This window comes from Oncorhynchus kisutch, linkage group LG26, assembly GCF_002021735.2.
Source record: "Oncorhynchus kisutch isolate 150728-3 linkage group LG26, Okis_V2, whole genome shotgun sequence".
Classification (NCBI taxonomy): Eukaryota; Metazoa; Chordata; class Actinopteri; order Salmoniformes; family Salmonidae; genus Oncorhynchus; species Oncorhynchus kisutch.
The window spans coordinates 47,561,909-47,575,936 of NC_034199.2; the positions used below are offsets into that span (position 1 = coordinate 47,561,909).

At 52.8% G+C, this 14,028-nt stretch overlaps 1 protein-coding gene across 3 annotated transcripts in view; it reads left to right on the forward strand.

Annotated features, from left to right (window-relative positions):
• The window catches only part of LOC109882462 (receptor-type tyrosine-protein phosphatase-like N), a 92,103-nt gene that overhangs the window by 76,231 nt on the left and 1,844 nt on the right, over positions 1–14,028 (forward strand). For all 3 annotated transcript variants that reach the window (XM_031806094.1, XM_031806096.1, XM_031806095.1), the window contains 3 exons: positions 4,955–5,008; positions 5,404–5,468; positions 5,623–5,696. In XM_031806094.1, the coding sequence (XP_031661954.1) occupies positions 4,955–5,008; positions 5,404–5,468; positions 5,623–5,696 (193 nt within the window). The remainder of the gene's footprint in view (positions 1–4,954; positions 5,009–5,403; positions 5,469–5,622; positions 5,697–14,028) is intronic.

Below are 14,028 nucleotides of genomic sequence, written 5' to 3' on the forward strand. Positions count from 1 at the left end.
TGTGTCCAAATACTGTCCTATGTAATGACTGTGTGTCCAGATACTGTCCTATGTAATGACTGTGTGTCCAAATACTGTCCTATGTAATGACTGTGTGTCCAGATACTGTACTATGTAATGACTGTGTGTCCAAATACTGTCCTATGTAATGACTGTGTGTCCAGATACTGTCCTATGTAATGACTGTGTGTCCAAATACTGTCCTATGTAATGACTGTGTGTCCAGATACTGTCCTGTGTAATGACTGTGTGGCCAGTCCAAATACTGTCCTATGTAATGACTGTGTGTCCAGATACTGTCCTATGTGGCCAAATACTGTCCTGTGTAATGACTGTGTGGCCAGTCCAAATACTGTCCTATGTGATGACTGTGTGTCCAGATACTGTCCTGTGTAATGACTGTGTGGCCAGTCCAAATACTGTCCTATGTGATGACTGTGTGTCCAAATAGTGTCCTATGTAATGACTGTGTGTCCAGATACTGTCCTATGTGATGTGAAGTGATGCTTGAACCTTGTAAGATTAATGAAGCAACTGTGTATATGTGCCTTAATTTGTTGTTTGAGATCATGTTTTTCCACTTCTTTGTCCTTCCCTGATGGCTTCCTTTACTTAATCTATTTCTCTTTCTTATTAAATCTCTACCTACCTCCCATCTCTCTCTTTCTCTACCTCCTTATTGGTTATCCCTCTCTTTCTCTACCTCCTTATTGGTTATCCCTCTCTTTCTCTACCTCCTTATTGGTTATCCCTCTCTTTCTCTCAGCCCCCCCTCTCTCTGTACCTCCTTATTGGTTATCCCTCTCTTTCTCTACCTCCTTATTGGTTATCCCTCTCTTTCTCTCAGCCCCCCCTCTCTCTGTACCTCCTTATTGGTTATCCCTCTCTTTCTCTCAGCCCCCCCTCTCTCTGTACCTCCTTATTGGTTATCCCTCTCTTTCTCTCAGCCCCCCCTCTCTCTGTACCTCCTTATTGGTTATCCCTCTCTTTCTCTACCTCCTTATTGGTTATCCCTCTCTTTCTCTCAGCCCCCCCTCTCTCTGTACCTCCTTATTGGTTATCCCTCTCTTTCTCTCAGCCCCCCCTCTCTCTGTACCTCCTTATTGGTTATCCCTCTCTTTCTCTACCTCCTTATTGGTTATCCCTCTCTTTCTCTCAGCCCCCCTCTCTCTGTACCTCCTTATTGGTTATCCCTCTCTTTCTCTCAGTGATGGTGGTCAGCTATTGGCCCTTGGGATTCCCCACATCTCCCAGTGGCATTTTTGTGATTTGCAGCTAGTAGTCTGGGTCCAGTTGCATAGTCACAAAAATGATCATTGGCAGGTGTGACTGCAGCAGGAGTCGACGCTGACGGGACAGTCCATCTGTCGCCCCCTTCCTTCCTTCCTTCCTTTCTTCCCTTTCTTCCTTTCTTCCCTTTCTTCCTTTCTTCCCTTTCTTCCTTTCTTCCTTTCTTCCTTCCTTCCTTCTTCCCTTTCTTCCCTTTCTTCCTTCTTCCCTTTCTTCCCTTTCTTCCCTTTCTTCCCTTTCTTCCCTTCCTTCCTTCCTTCCTTCCTTTCGTCTTCCTTCCTTCTTCCCTTTCTTCCCTTTCTTCCCTTTCTTCCCTTTCTTCCCTTTCTTCCTTCTTCCCTTTCTTCCCTTCCTTCCTTCTTCCCTTTCTTCCTTTCTTCCCTTTCTTCCCTTTCTTCCCTTTCTTCCCTTTCTTCCTTTCTTCCTTTCTTCCTTCCTTCCTTCCTTTCTTCCCTTCCTTCCTTCTTCCCTTTCTTCCTTTTCTTCCTTCCTTCCTTTCTTCCCTTCCTTCCTTTCTTCCCTTTCTTCCTTTCTTCCCTTTCTTCCCTTCCTTCCTTCTTCCTTCTTCCTTTCTTCCTTTCTTCCCTTTCTTCCCTTTCTTCCCTTTCTTTCCTTTCTTTCCTTCTGTCCTTCCTTCCCTCCTTCCTTCCTTCAACCCTCTACCCCACCTTGACTTTCTGTCCTTTCCAGTGATGTGTTGAGTTTCTCTAACCTCAACCTCAAAGACTAATATGTTGTAACTAACTGTAATTCATGTCCATTTCTCCAAACAGGCAGAGATGGGAACCTTGTTTTCTGTGTGTATTTTAAGACCGGTAAAGCAGAAACAGTACTTGTATGCAGCATCCAATCTAGACTTGTCCGTTAACATTACATTTAGTGATATTGTTCTCTTTCCTTCCTCTACTCCCTCCTTCTCCCCCCTTCTCCCTCTCTCCCTCCCTCCCTCTCTCCCTCCCACACCCTCTCTACCCCCCCTCCCTCCCACCCCTCGCTCCCTCTCCCCCCTCCCTACCTCCACCCCTCCCTCTCCTCCTACCCTCCCTCCCTCTTCCTACCCTCCCTCCCTACCCTCCCTCTCTCCCTCCCACCCCTCCCTCTCCCCCCTCCCTACCTCCACCCCTCCCTCTCTCCTACCCCCCCTCCCTCTCTCCCCCCCCCTCCCTCCCCCCCCCCTCTCTCTCTTCCTACCCTCCCTCCCCCTCTCTCTCTCCCTACCCTCCCTCTCTCCCTCCCACCCCTCCCTCTCCCCCCTCCCTACCTCCACCCCTCCCTCTCTCCTACCCCCCCTCCCTCTCTCCCACCCCCCTCCCTCTCTCCCCCCCCTCTCTCTCTTCCTACCCTCCTCTCCCCCCTCCCTACCTCCACCCCTCCCTCTCTTCCCACCCTCCCTCCCTCTTCCTACCCTCCCTCTCTCCCTACCCTCCCTCTCTCCCTCCCACCCCTCCCTCTCCCCCCTCCCTACCTCCACCCCTCCCTCTCTCCTACCCCCCCTCCCTCTCCCCCCCCTCCCTCTCCCCCCCCTCTCTCTTCCTACCCTCCCTCCTCTTCCTACCTCTCCTCCCCTCCCTTCCTTCCTACCCTCCCTCTCTCCCTACCCTCCCTCTCTCCCTCCCACCCTCCCTCTCTCCCACCCCCCTCCCTCTCTCCCACCCCTCTCTCTCCCCCCTCCCTCTCTTCCTACCCTCCCTCCCTCTTCCTACCCTCCCTCTCTCCCTACCCTCCCTCCCACCCCTCCCTCTCCCCCTCCCTCGCTCCACCCCTCCCTCTCTCCTACCCCTCCCTTCTACCCTCCCTCTCCCTCCCACACCCTCTCTACCCCCTCCCTCCCACCCCCTCCCTCCCTCTCCCCCTCCCTACCTCCATCCCTCCCTCTCTCCTACCCCCTCCCTCTCTCCCACCACCCCCCCTCTCTCCCCCCCCTCCCTCTCTCTCTCTTCCTACCCTCCCTCCCTCTTCCTACCCTCCCTCTCTCCCTACCCTCCCTCTCTCCCTCCCACCCCTCCCTCTCTCCCACCCCTCTCTCTCCCCCCTCCCTCTCTTCCTACCCTCCCTCCCTCTTCCTACCCTCCCTCTCTCCCAACCCTCCCTCCCACCCCTCCCTCTCCCCCCTCCCTCTCTTCCTACCCTCCCTCCCTCTTCCTACCCTCCCTCGCTCCACCCCTCCCTCTCTCCTACCCTCCCTCTTCCCCTCCCTACCTCCATCCCTCCCTCTCTCCTACCCCCCTCTCTCCCCCCCTCCCTCTCTCTCTTCCTACCCTCCCTCCCTCTTCCTACCCTCCCTCTCTCCCTACCCTCCCTCTCTCCCTCCCACCCCTCCCTCTCCCCCCTCCCTCGCTCCACCCCTCCCTCTCTCTCTTCCTACCCTCCCTCCCTCTTCCTACCCTCCCTCTCTCCCTACCCTCCCTCTCTCCCTCCCACCCCTCCCTCTCTCCCACCCCCCTCCCTCTCTCCCACCCCTCTCTCTCCCCCCTCCCTCTCTTCCTACCCTCCCTCCCTCTTCCTACCCTCCCTCTCTCCCTACCCTCCCTCCCACCCCTCCCTCTCCCCCTCCCTCGCTCCACCCCTCCCTCTCTCCTACCCTCCCTCTACCCTCCCTCTCCCTCCCACACCCTCTCTACCCCCCTCCCTCCCACCCCTCCCTCCCTCTCCCCCTCCCTACCTCCATCCCTCCCTCTCTCCTACCCCCTCCCTCTCTCCCACCCTCCCTCTCTCTCTCCCTCTCTCCTACCCTCCCTCTTCCCCTCCCTACCTCCATCCCTCCCTCTCTCCTACCCCCCTCTCCCCCCCCCTCCCTCTCTCTCTTCCTACCCTCCCTCCCTCTTCCTACCCTCCTCTCTCCCTACCCTCCCTCTCTCCCTCCCACCCCTCCCTCTCCCCCTCCCTCGCTCCACCCCTCCTCTCTCCTACCCTCCCTCTCCCCCTCCCTACCTCCATCCCTCCCTCTCTCCTACCCCCCTCCTCCCCCCCTCCCTCTCTCTCTTCCTACCTCCCTCCCTCTTCCTACCCTCCCTCTCTCCCTACCCTCCCTCTCTCCCTCCCACCCCTCCCTCCTCCCTCCCTCGCTCCACCCCTCCCTCTCTCCTACCCCCCCTCCCTCTCTCCCACCCCCCCTCCCCCTCCCTCTCCCTCTCTCCCACCCCCCCACCCCCTCTCTCTCCTACCCCCCCTCCCTCCCTCTCTCCCTCCCACCCTCCCTCCCTCTCTCCCTCCCACCCTTCCTCTCTCCCTCTCTCCCACCCCCCCCCTCCCCCTCCTCTCCCCTCTCTCCCACCCCCCACCCCCTCTCTCTCCTACCCCCCCCTCCCTCCCCTCTCTCCCTCCCACCCTCCCTCCCTCTCTCCCTCCCACCCTTCCTCTCTCCCTCTCTCCCCCCCCCCTCCCCCTCCCTCCCTCCCTCTCTCCTACCCTCCCTCTCCCCCCTCCTCCCTCCCCCCCTCCTCCCTCCCCTCTCTCCCACCCCCCTCCCTCCCCCCTCCCTCCCTCTCTCCCACCCCCCTCCCTCCCTCCCTCTCTCCTACCCCCTCCCTCCCTCTCTCCTACCCTCCCTCTCTCCCACCCTCCCTCCCTCCCTCCCTCTCTCCCACCCCCCCTATCCCTCCCCCTCTCTCTCCCACCCCCCCTATCCCTCCCCCCCTCTCTCCCACCCCTCTCCCTCCAACAGGAAGGTGAATAGGTGCTACAGAGGTAGATCCTGCCCCATCATCGTCCACTGCAGGTAAACCCACAGCTCTAACCTAGTTTCTCCATACAGAGGTAAAGACTTAGCCTGGTTCCAGATCTGTTTGTACTGTCTTACTAAACTTCAATTGTCATTTTCATTGACAATGGACCATAGGAGTTGGCTGTACAGCCCATCCAGATGTGGGACCGGGCTAGAAGAGACTACCTGTGCTTTATATTCAGTCTGTCAAATCAAACTCCTCTACTGTGTGTCTCTATCATAGGAATATCATTATAGAAAAGGCTTGGAACCTCTAACTCTGACAATTTGACTGGTGAAGTCATTATGCCATCGTTGACTTGAATGGGGAAACCCGTTCTATAGATTCTATTTCTGCGGTCTTTATGATGTGCTGTGTGATCTGATGATGTATTCTCTGTCTCGTACAGTGACGGCACTGGCAGAACGGGAACCTACATCCTTATTGACATGGTCATCAATCGCATGGCTAAGGGTGAGTCAGACATCTTGATCTTGTCAGACGTCTTTGATAGTTTGCCCGTGTAGTTTTATATCACTAGATAGACACTTATACAGTATTGTGAATCATTGACTCCATGTTGGTGAATACGATTTTTCACGTCATAATTCATATGATGTGTTTCCAGGCGCGAAGGAGATCGATATTGCTGCGACATTGGAACACATTCGGGACCAGAGACCGAGCTTAGTTCACACCAAGGTATGGCCTTCTCAAACTACACAGTTCGTACAAAACCTTATGAACACCTGCTTGTTGTCTCTTGACAAACAAGGTTGATGAAATCCGAGCAAGGGCAGCATTTCAGAGAGACATCAGAGACTATGATCCCTTATTGATGTCACTTGTTAAATCCACTTCAATCAGTGTAGATGAAGGGGAGGAGACAACTCAGCGAGTGAATGGGCAAGACAAAAGATTTAAGTGATTTTGAATTGGGTATGGTAGTAGGTGCCAGGTGTACCGGTTTGAATGGGGTATGGTGGTAGGTGCCAGGTGTACCGGTTTGAATGGGGTATGGTAGTAGGTGCCAGGTCTACCGGTTTGAACGGGGTATGGTAGTAGGTGCCAGGTGTACCGGTTTGAATGTGGTATGGTAGTAGGTGCCAGGTGTACCAGTTTGAATGGGGTATGGTAGTAGGTGCCAGGTGTACCAGTTTGAATGGGGTATGGTGGTAGGTACCAGGTGTACCGGTTTGTGTCAAGAACTGCAACGCCGCTGGGTTTTTCACCCTCAAAAGTTTCCCATGTGTATCACCACCCAAACGACATCCAGCCAACCTCCAGCCAACTTGACACAACTGTTGGAAGCATTGGAGTCAACACATCAAATCGAATGTTATTTAAACAATACAAAACATCATACAAACATCCACAACATCACACAAACATCCACAGCATCACACAAACATCCACAACATCATACAAACATCCACAACATCACACAAACATCCACAACATCATACAAACATCCACAACATCACACAAACATCCACAGCATCACACAAACATCCACAACATCATACAAACATCCACAACATCACACAAACATCCACAACATCACACAAACATCCACAGCATCACACACACATCCACAACATCATACAAACATCCACAACATCCACAAACATCCACAACATCTCCCTTGCCCAGACCCACTTGCTCACAACCCCATCTCCTTGATGTCCTGTCCATTTGCAATATGTTTCAATGGGCATTTACCATCACGAATTTGACATGCTCAAAAATACTGCAGGAATGAGAAATTGACTGGCCCGATGAACTCGGGATGGCCGGGCAATGATTCTGGTTCCTCTTCATCACTCGTTGTGTTAATTTCTGAATGTCAATTTAGTGATGGTCTAACATTGTTTAAACATATTGCAAATGGACAAAAGTCAGCCAGCAAGTCACCGTCCATCAGTCAATTAGATATCATTCTGACACCAAACTGATACAAACTGACACCACACCCACTTTTTCCAACTCGATTTGAAGCTATCACATATTTCAGAGCAGGCCCAAAATTCACAGCGCCTTCTGTTTAAACCATAATAAAAACATAAAACATGTAGTTACGTTCTAGCTGTGGGTCCAGTTCTGACAGTATGTGTAGGCCTAGCTGAGGTGACCCCGAATCCCAAGTTTCGGCTCGATAGGTCATTTGGAGCCCGAGCAGCGACCTTAATTGGTGCTGAAAATCCACATTTTCCGGGCGTTGCTATGGGATCCTTGAATTAGCTATCGGACAGAAACGTTAATTTCCGTCTCTATGGGCCGAGGCAGTTTCAATGCACCTAGTCTTGCAACTCTGGGACTTTTCTAAATGTCGTCATTTTCGTGAGGGTCAAAATTAATTGAAGTTATTGCAAATGTACGAGGCTGTTTCTCGGTCTGAGAACCTTCCAGAGCCATAACCCACCGTGCACTATCAACTTGAGCTCTAGAACGGGTTTCTAAAGTTTCAGAGCTCTAGGTCTGACGGTTCTTTGATAGTTTGAATAAAGGTAACTATTGCAGGCCAGCAGGCTAATGTTCCTATCCACCCAGTAAGGCCAGCAGGCTAATGTTCCTATAGACTCAGTAAGGCCAGCAGGCTCATGTTCCTATCCACCCAGTAAGGCCAGCAGGATAATGTTCCTATCCACCCAGTAAGGCCAGCAGGCTCATGTTCCTATCCACCCAGTAAGGCCAGCAGGCTCATGTTCCTATCCACCCAGTAAGGCCAGCAGGCTCATGTTCCTATCCACCCAGTAAGGCCAGCAGGCTCATGTTCCTATCCACCCAGTAAGGCCAGCAGGCTCATGTTCCTATAGACTCAGTAAGGCCAGCAGGCTCATGTTCCTATCCACCCAGTAAGGCCAGCAGGATAATGTTCCTATCCACCCAGTAAGGCCAGCAGGCTCATGTTCCTGTCCACCCAGTAAGGCCAGCAGGCTCATGTTCCTATCCACCCAGTAAGGCCAGCAGGCTCATGTTCCTATAGACTCAGTAAGGCCAGCAGGCTCATGTTCCTATCCACCCAGTAAGGCCAGCAGGCTCATGTTCCTATAGACTCAGTAAGGCCAGCAGGCTCATGTTCCTATCCACCCAGTAAGGCCAGCAGGATAATGTTCCTATAGACTCAGTAAGGCCAGCAGGCTCATGTTCCTATAGACTCAGTAAGGCCAGCAGGCTCATGTTCCTATAGACTCAGTAAGGCCAGCAGGCTCATGTTCCTATAGACTCAGTAAGGCCAGCAGGCTCATGTTCCTATCCACCCAGTAAGGCCAGCAGGCTCATGTTCCTATAGACTCAGTAAGGCCAGCAGGCTCATGTTCCTATAGACTCAGTAAGGCCAGCAGGCTCATGTTCCTATAGACTCAGTAAGGCCAGCAGGCTCATGTTCCTATAGACTCAGTAAGGCCAGCAGGCTCATGTTCCTATCCACCCAGTAAGGCCAGCAGGATAATGTTCCTATCCACCCAGTAAGGCCAGCAGGCTCATGTTCCTATCCACCCAGTAAGGCCAGCAGGCTCATGTTCCTATCCACCCAGTAAGGCCAGCAGGCTCATGTTCCTATAGACTCAGTAAGGCCAGCAGGCTCATGTTCCTATAGACTCAGTAAGGCCAGCAGGCTCATGTTCCTATAGACTCAGTAAGGCCAGCAGGCTCATGTTCCTATAGACTCAGTAAGGCCAGCAGGCTCATGTTCCTATCCACCCAGTAAGGCCAGCAGGCTCATGTTCCTATCCACCCAGTAAGGCCAGCAGGCTCATGTTCCTATAGACTCAGTAAGGCCAGCAGGCTCATGTTCCTATAGACTCAGTAAGGCCAGCAGGCTCATGTTCCTATAGACTCAGTAAGGCCAGCAGGCTCATGTTCCTATCCACCCAGTAAGGCCAGCAGGATAATGTTCCTATCCACCCAGTAAGGCCAGCAGGCTCATGTTCCTATCCACCCAGTAAGGCCAGCAGGATAATGTTCCTATCCACCCAGTAAGGCCAGCAGGCTCATGTTCCTATCCACCCAGTAAGGCCAGCAGGCTCATGTTCCTATCCACCCAGTAAGGCCAGCAGGCTCATGTTCCTATCCACCCAGTAAGGCCAGCAGGCTCATGTTCCTATCCACCCAGTAAGGCCAGCAGGCTCATGTTCCTATCCACCCAGTAAGGCCAGCAGGCTCATGTTCCTATAGACTCAGTAAGGCCAGCAGGCTCATGTTCCTATCCACCCAGTAAGGCCAGCAGGCTCATGTTCCTATCCACCCAGTAAGGCCAGCAGGCTAATGTTCCTATAGACTCAGTAAGGCCAGCAGGATAATGTTCCTATAGACTCAGTAAGGCCAGCAGGCTCATGTTCCTATCCACCCAGTAAGGCCAGCAGGCTCATGTTCCTATCCACCCAGTAAGGCCAGCAGGCTCATGTTCCTATCCACCCAGTAAGGCCAGCAGGCTCATGTTCCTATCCACCCAGTAAGGCCAGCAGGCTAATGTTCCTATAGACTCAGTAAGGCCAGCAGGCTAATGTTCCTATAGACTCAGTAAGGCCAGCAGGCTCATGTTCCTATCCACCCAGTAAGGCCAGCAGGCTCATGTTCCTATAGACTCAGTAAGGCCAGCAGGCTCATGTTCCTATCCACCCAGTAAGGCCAGCAGGCTCATGTTCCTATCCACCCAGTAAGGCCAGCAGGCTCATGTTCCTATCCACCCAGTAAGGCCAGCAGGCTCATGTTCCTATCCACCCAGTAAGGCCAGCAGGCTCATGTTCCTATCCACCCAGTAAGGCCAGCAGGCTCATGTTCCTATCCACCCAGTAAGGCCAGCAGGCTCATGTTCCTATCCACCCAGTAAGGCCAGCAGGCTCATGTTCCTATCCACCCAGTAAGGCCAGCAGGCTCATGTTCCTATAGACTCAGTAAGGCCAGCAGGCTCATGTTCCTATCCACCCAGTAAGGCCAGCAGGCTCATGTTCCTATCCACCCAGTAAGGCCAGCAGGCTCATGTTCCTATCCACCCAGTAAGGCCAGCAGGCTCATGTTCCTATCCACCCAGTAAGGCCAGCAGGCTCATGTTCCTATCCACCCAGTAAGGCCAGCAGGCTCATGTTCCTATCCACCCAGTAAGGCCAGCAGGATAATGTTCCTATAGACTCAGTAAGGCCAGCAGGATAATGTTCCTATCCACCCAGTAAGGCCAGCAGGCTCATGTTCCTATCCACCCAGTAAGGCCAGCAGGCTCATGTTCCTATCCACCCAGTAAGGCCAGCAGGCTCATGTTCCTATCCACCCAGTAAGGCCAGCAGGATAATGTTCCTATCCACCCAGTAAGGCCAGCAGGATAATGTTCCTATCCACCCAGTAAGGCCAGCAGGATAATGTTCCTATCCACCCAGTAAGGCCAGCAGGATAATGTTCCTATCCACCCAGTAAGGCCAGCAGGATAATGTTCCTATCCACCCAGTAAGGCCAGCAGGATAATGTTCCTATCCACCCAGTAAGGCCAGCAGGCTCATGTTCCTATCCACCCAGTAAGGCCAGCAGGCTCATGTTCCTATCCACCCAGTAAGGCCAGCAGGCTCATGTTCCTATTTCCCCAGTAAGGCCAGCAGGATAATGTTCCTATCCACCCAGTAAGGCCAGCAGGCTCATGTTCCTATCCACCCAGTAAGGCCAGCAGGCTCATGTTCCTATCCACCCAGTAAGGCCAGCAGGCTCATGTTCCTATCCACCCAGTAAGGCCAGCAGGATAATGTTCCTATCCACCCAGTAAGGCCAGCAGGATAATGTTCCTATCCACCCAGTAAGGCAGGATAATGTTCCTATCCACCCAGTAAGGCCAGCAGGCTCATGTTCCTATCCACCCAGTAAGGCCAGCAGGCTCATGTTCCTATCCACCCAGTAAGGCCAGCAGGATAATGTTCCTATCCACCCAGTAAGGCCAGCAGGATAATGTTCCTATCCACCCAGTAAGGCCAGCAGGATAATGTTCCTATCCACCCAGTAAGGCCAGCAGGATAATGTTCCTATCCACCCAGTAAGGCCAGCAGGATAATGTTCCTATCCACCCAGTAAGGCCAGCAGGCTCATGTTCCTATCCACCCAGTAAGGCCAGCAGGCTCATGTTCCTATCCACCCAGTAAGGCCAGCAGGCTCATGTTCCTATCCACCCAGTAAGGCCAGCAGGATAATGTTCCTATCCACCCAGTAAGGCCAGCAGGATAATGTTCCTATCCACCCAGTAAGGCCAGCAGGATAATGTTCCTATCCACCCAGTAAGGCCAGCAGGATAATGTTCCTATCCACCCAGTAAGGCCAGCAGGATAATGTTCCTATCCACCCAGTAAGGCCAGCAGGCTCATGTTCCTATCCACCCAGTAAGGCCAGCAGGCTCATGTTCCTATCCACCCAGTAAGGCCAGCAGGATAATGTTCCTATCCACCCAGTAAGGCCAGCAGGATAATGTTCCTATCCACCCAGTAAGGCAGGATAATGTTCCTATCCACCCAGTAAGGCCAGCAGGATCATGTTCCTATCCACCCAGTAAGGCCAGCAGGATAATGTTCCTATCCACCCAGTAAGGCCAGCAGGATAATGTTCCTATCCACCCAGTAAGGCCAGCAGGATAATGTTCCTATCCACCCAGTAAGGCCAGCAGGATAATGTTCCTATCCACCCAGTAAGGCCAGCAGGATAATGTTCCTATCCACCCAGTAAGGCCAGCAGGCTCATGTTCCTATCCACCCAGTAAGGCCAGCAGGCTCATGTTCCTATCCACCCAGTAAGGCCAGCAGGCTCATGTTCCTATTTCCCCAGTAAGGCCAGCAGGATAATGTTCCTATCCACCCAGTAAGGCCAGCAGGCTCATGTTCCTATCCACCCAGTAAGGCCAGCAGGCTCATGTTCCTATCCACCCAGTAAGGCCAGCAGGCTCATGTTCCTATCCACCCAGTAAGGCCAGCAGGATAATGTTCCTATCCACCCAGTAAGGCCAGCAGGATAATGTTCCTATCCACCCAGTAAGGCAGGATAATGTTCCTATCCACCCAGTAAGGCCAGCAGGCTCATGTTCCTATCCACCCAGTAAGGCCAGCAGGCTCATGTTCCTATCCACCCAGTAAGGCCAGCAGGATAATGTTCCTATCCACCCAGTAAGGCCAGCAGGATAATGTTCCTATCCACCCAGTAAGGCCAGCAGGATAATGTTCCTATCCACCCAGTAAGGCCAGCAGGATAATGTTCCTATCCACCCAGTAAGGCCAGCAGGATAATGTTCCTATCCACCCAGTAAGGCCAGCAGGCTCATGTTCCTATCCACCCAGTAAGGCCAGCAGGCTCATGTTCCTATCCACCCAGTAAGGCCAGCAGGCTCATGTTCCTATCCACCCAGTAAGGCCAGCAGGATAATGTTCCTATCCACCCAGTAAGGCCAGCAGGATAATGTTCCTATCCACCCAGTAAGGCCAGCAGGATAATGTTCCTATCCACCCAGTAAGGCCAGCAGGATAATGTTCCTATCCACCCAGTAAGGCCAGCAGGATAATGTTCCTATCCACCCAGTAAGGCCAGCAGGCTCATGTTCCTATCCACCCAGTAAGGCCAGCAGGCTCATGTTCCTATCCACCCAGTAAGGCCAGCAGGATAATGTTCCTATCCACCCAGTAAGGCCATCAGGATAATGTTCCTATCCACCCAGTAAGGCAGGATAATGTTCCTATCCACCCAGTAAGGCCAGCAGGATAATGTTCCTATCCACCCAGTAAGGCCAGCAGGATAATGTTCCTATCCACCCAGTAAGGCCAGCAGGCTCATGTTCCTATCCACCCAGTAAGGCCAGCAGGATAATGTTCCTATCCACCCAGTAAGGCCAGCAGGATAATGTTCCTATCCACCCAGTAAGGCAGGATAATGTTCCTATCCACCCAGTAAGGCCAGCAGGATAATGTTCCTATCCACCCAGTAAGGCCAGCAGGATAATGTTCCTATCCACCCAGTAAGGCCAGCAGGATAATGTTCCTATCCACCCAGTAAGGCAGGATAATGTTCCTATCCACCCAGTAAGGCCAGCAGGATAATGTTCCTATCCACCCAGTAAGGCCAGCAGGATAATGTTCCTATCCACCCAGCAAGGCCAGCAGGATAATGTTCCTATCCACCCAGTAAGGCCAGCAGGATAATGTTCCTATCCACCCAGTAAGGCCAGCAGGATAATGTTCCTATCCACCCAGTAAGGCCAGCAGGATAATGTTCCTATCCACCCAGTAAGGCCAGCAGGCTCATGTTCCTATCCACCCAGTAAGGCCAGCAGGCTCATGTTCCTATCCACCCAGTAAGGCCAGCAGGCTCATGTTCCTATTTCCCCAGTAAGGCCAGCAGGATAATGTTCCTATCCACCCAGTAAGGCCAGCAGGCTCATGTTCCTATCCACCCAGTAAGGCCAGCAGGCTCATGTTCCTATCCACCCAGTAAGGCCAGCAGGCTCATGTTCCTATCCACCCAGTAAGGCCAGCAGGATAATGTTCCTATCCACCCAGTAAGGCCAGCAGGATAATGTTCCTATCCACCCAGTAAGGCAGGATAATGTTCCTATCCACCCAGTAAGGCCAGCAGGCTCATGTTCCTATCCACCCAGTAAGGCCAGCAGGCTCATGTTCCTATCCACCCAGTAAGGCCAGCAGGATAATGTTCCTATCCACCCAGTAAGGCCAGCAGGATAATGTTCCTATCCACCCAGTAAGGCCAGCAGGATAATGTTCCTATCCACCCAGTAAGGCCAGCAGGATAATGTTCCTATCCACCCAGTAAGGCCAGCAGGATAATGTTCCTATCCACCCAGTAAGGCCAGCAGGCTCATGTTCCTATCCACCCAGTAAGGCCAGCAGGCTCATGTTCCTATCCACCCAGTAAGGCCAGCAGGCTCATGTTCCTATCCACCCAGTAAGGCCAGCAGGATAATGTTCCTATCCACCCAGTAAGGCCAGCAGGATAATGTTCCTATCCACCCAGTAAGGCCAGCAGGATAATGTTCCTATCCACCCAGTAAGGCCAGCAGGATAAT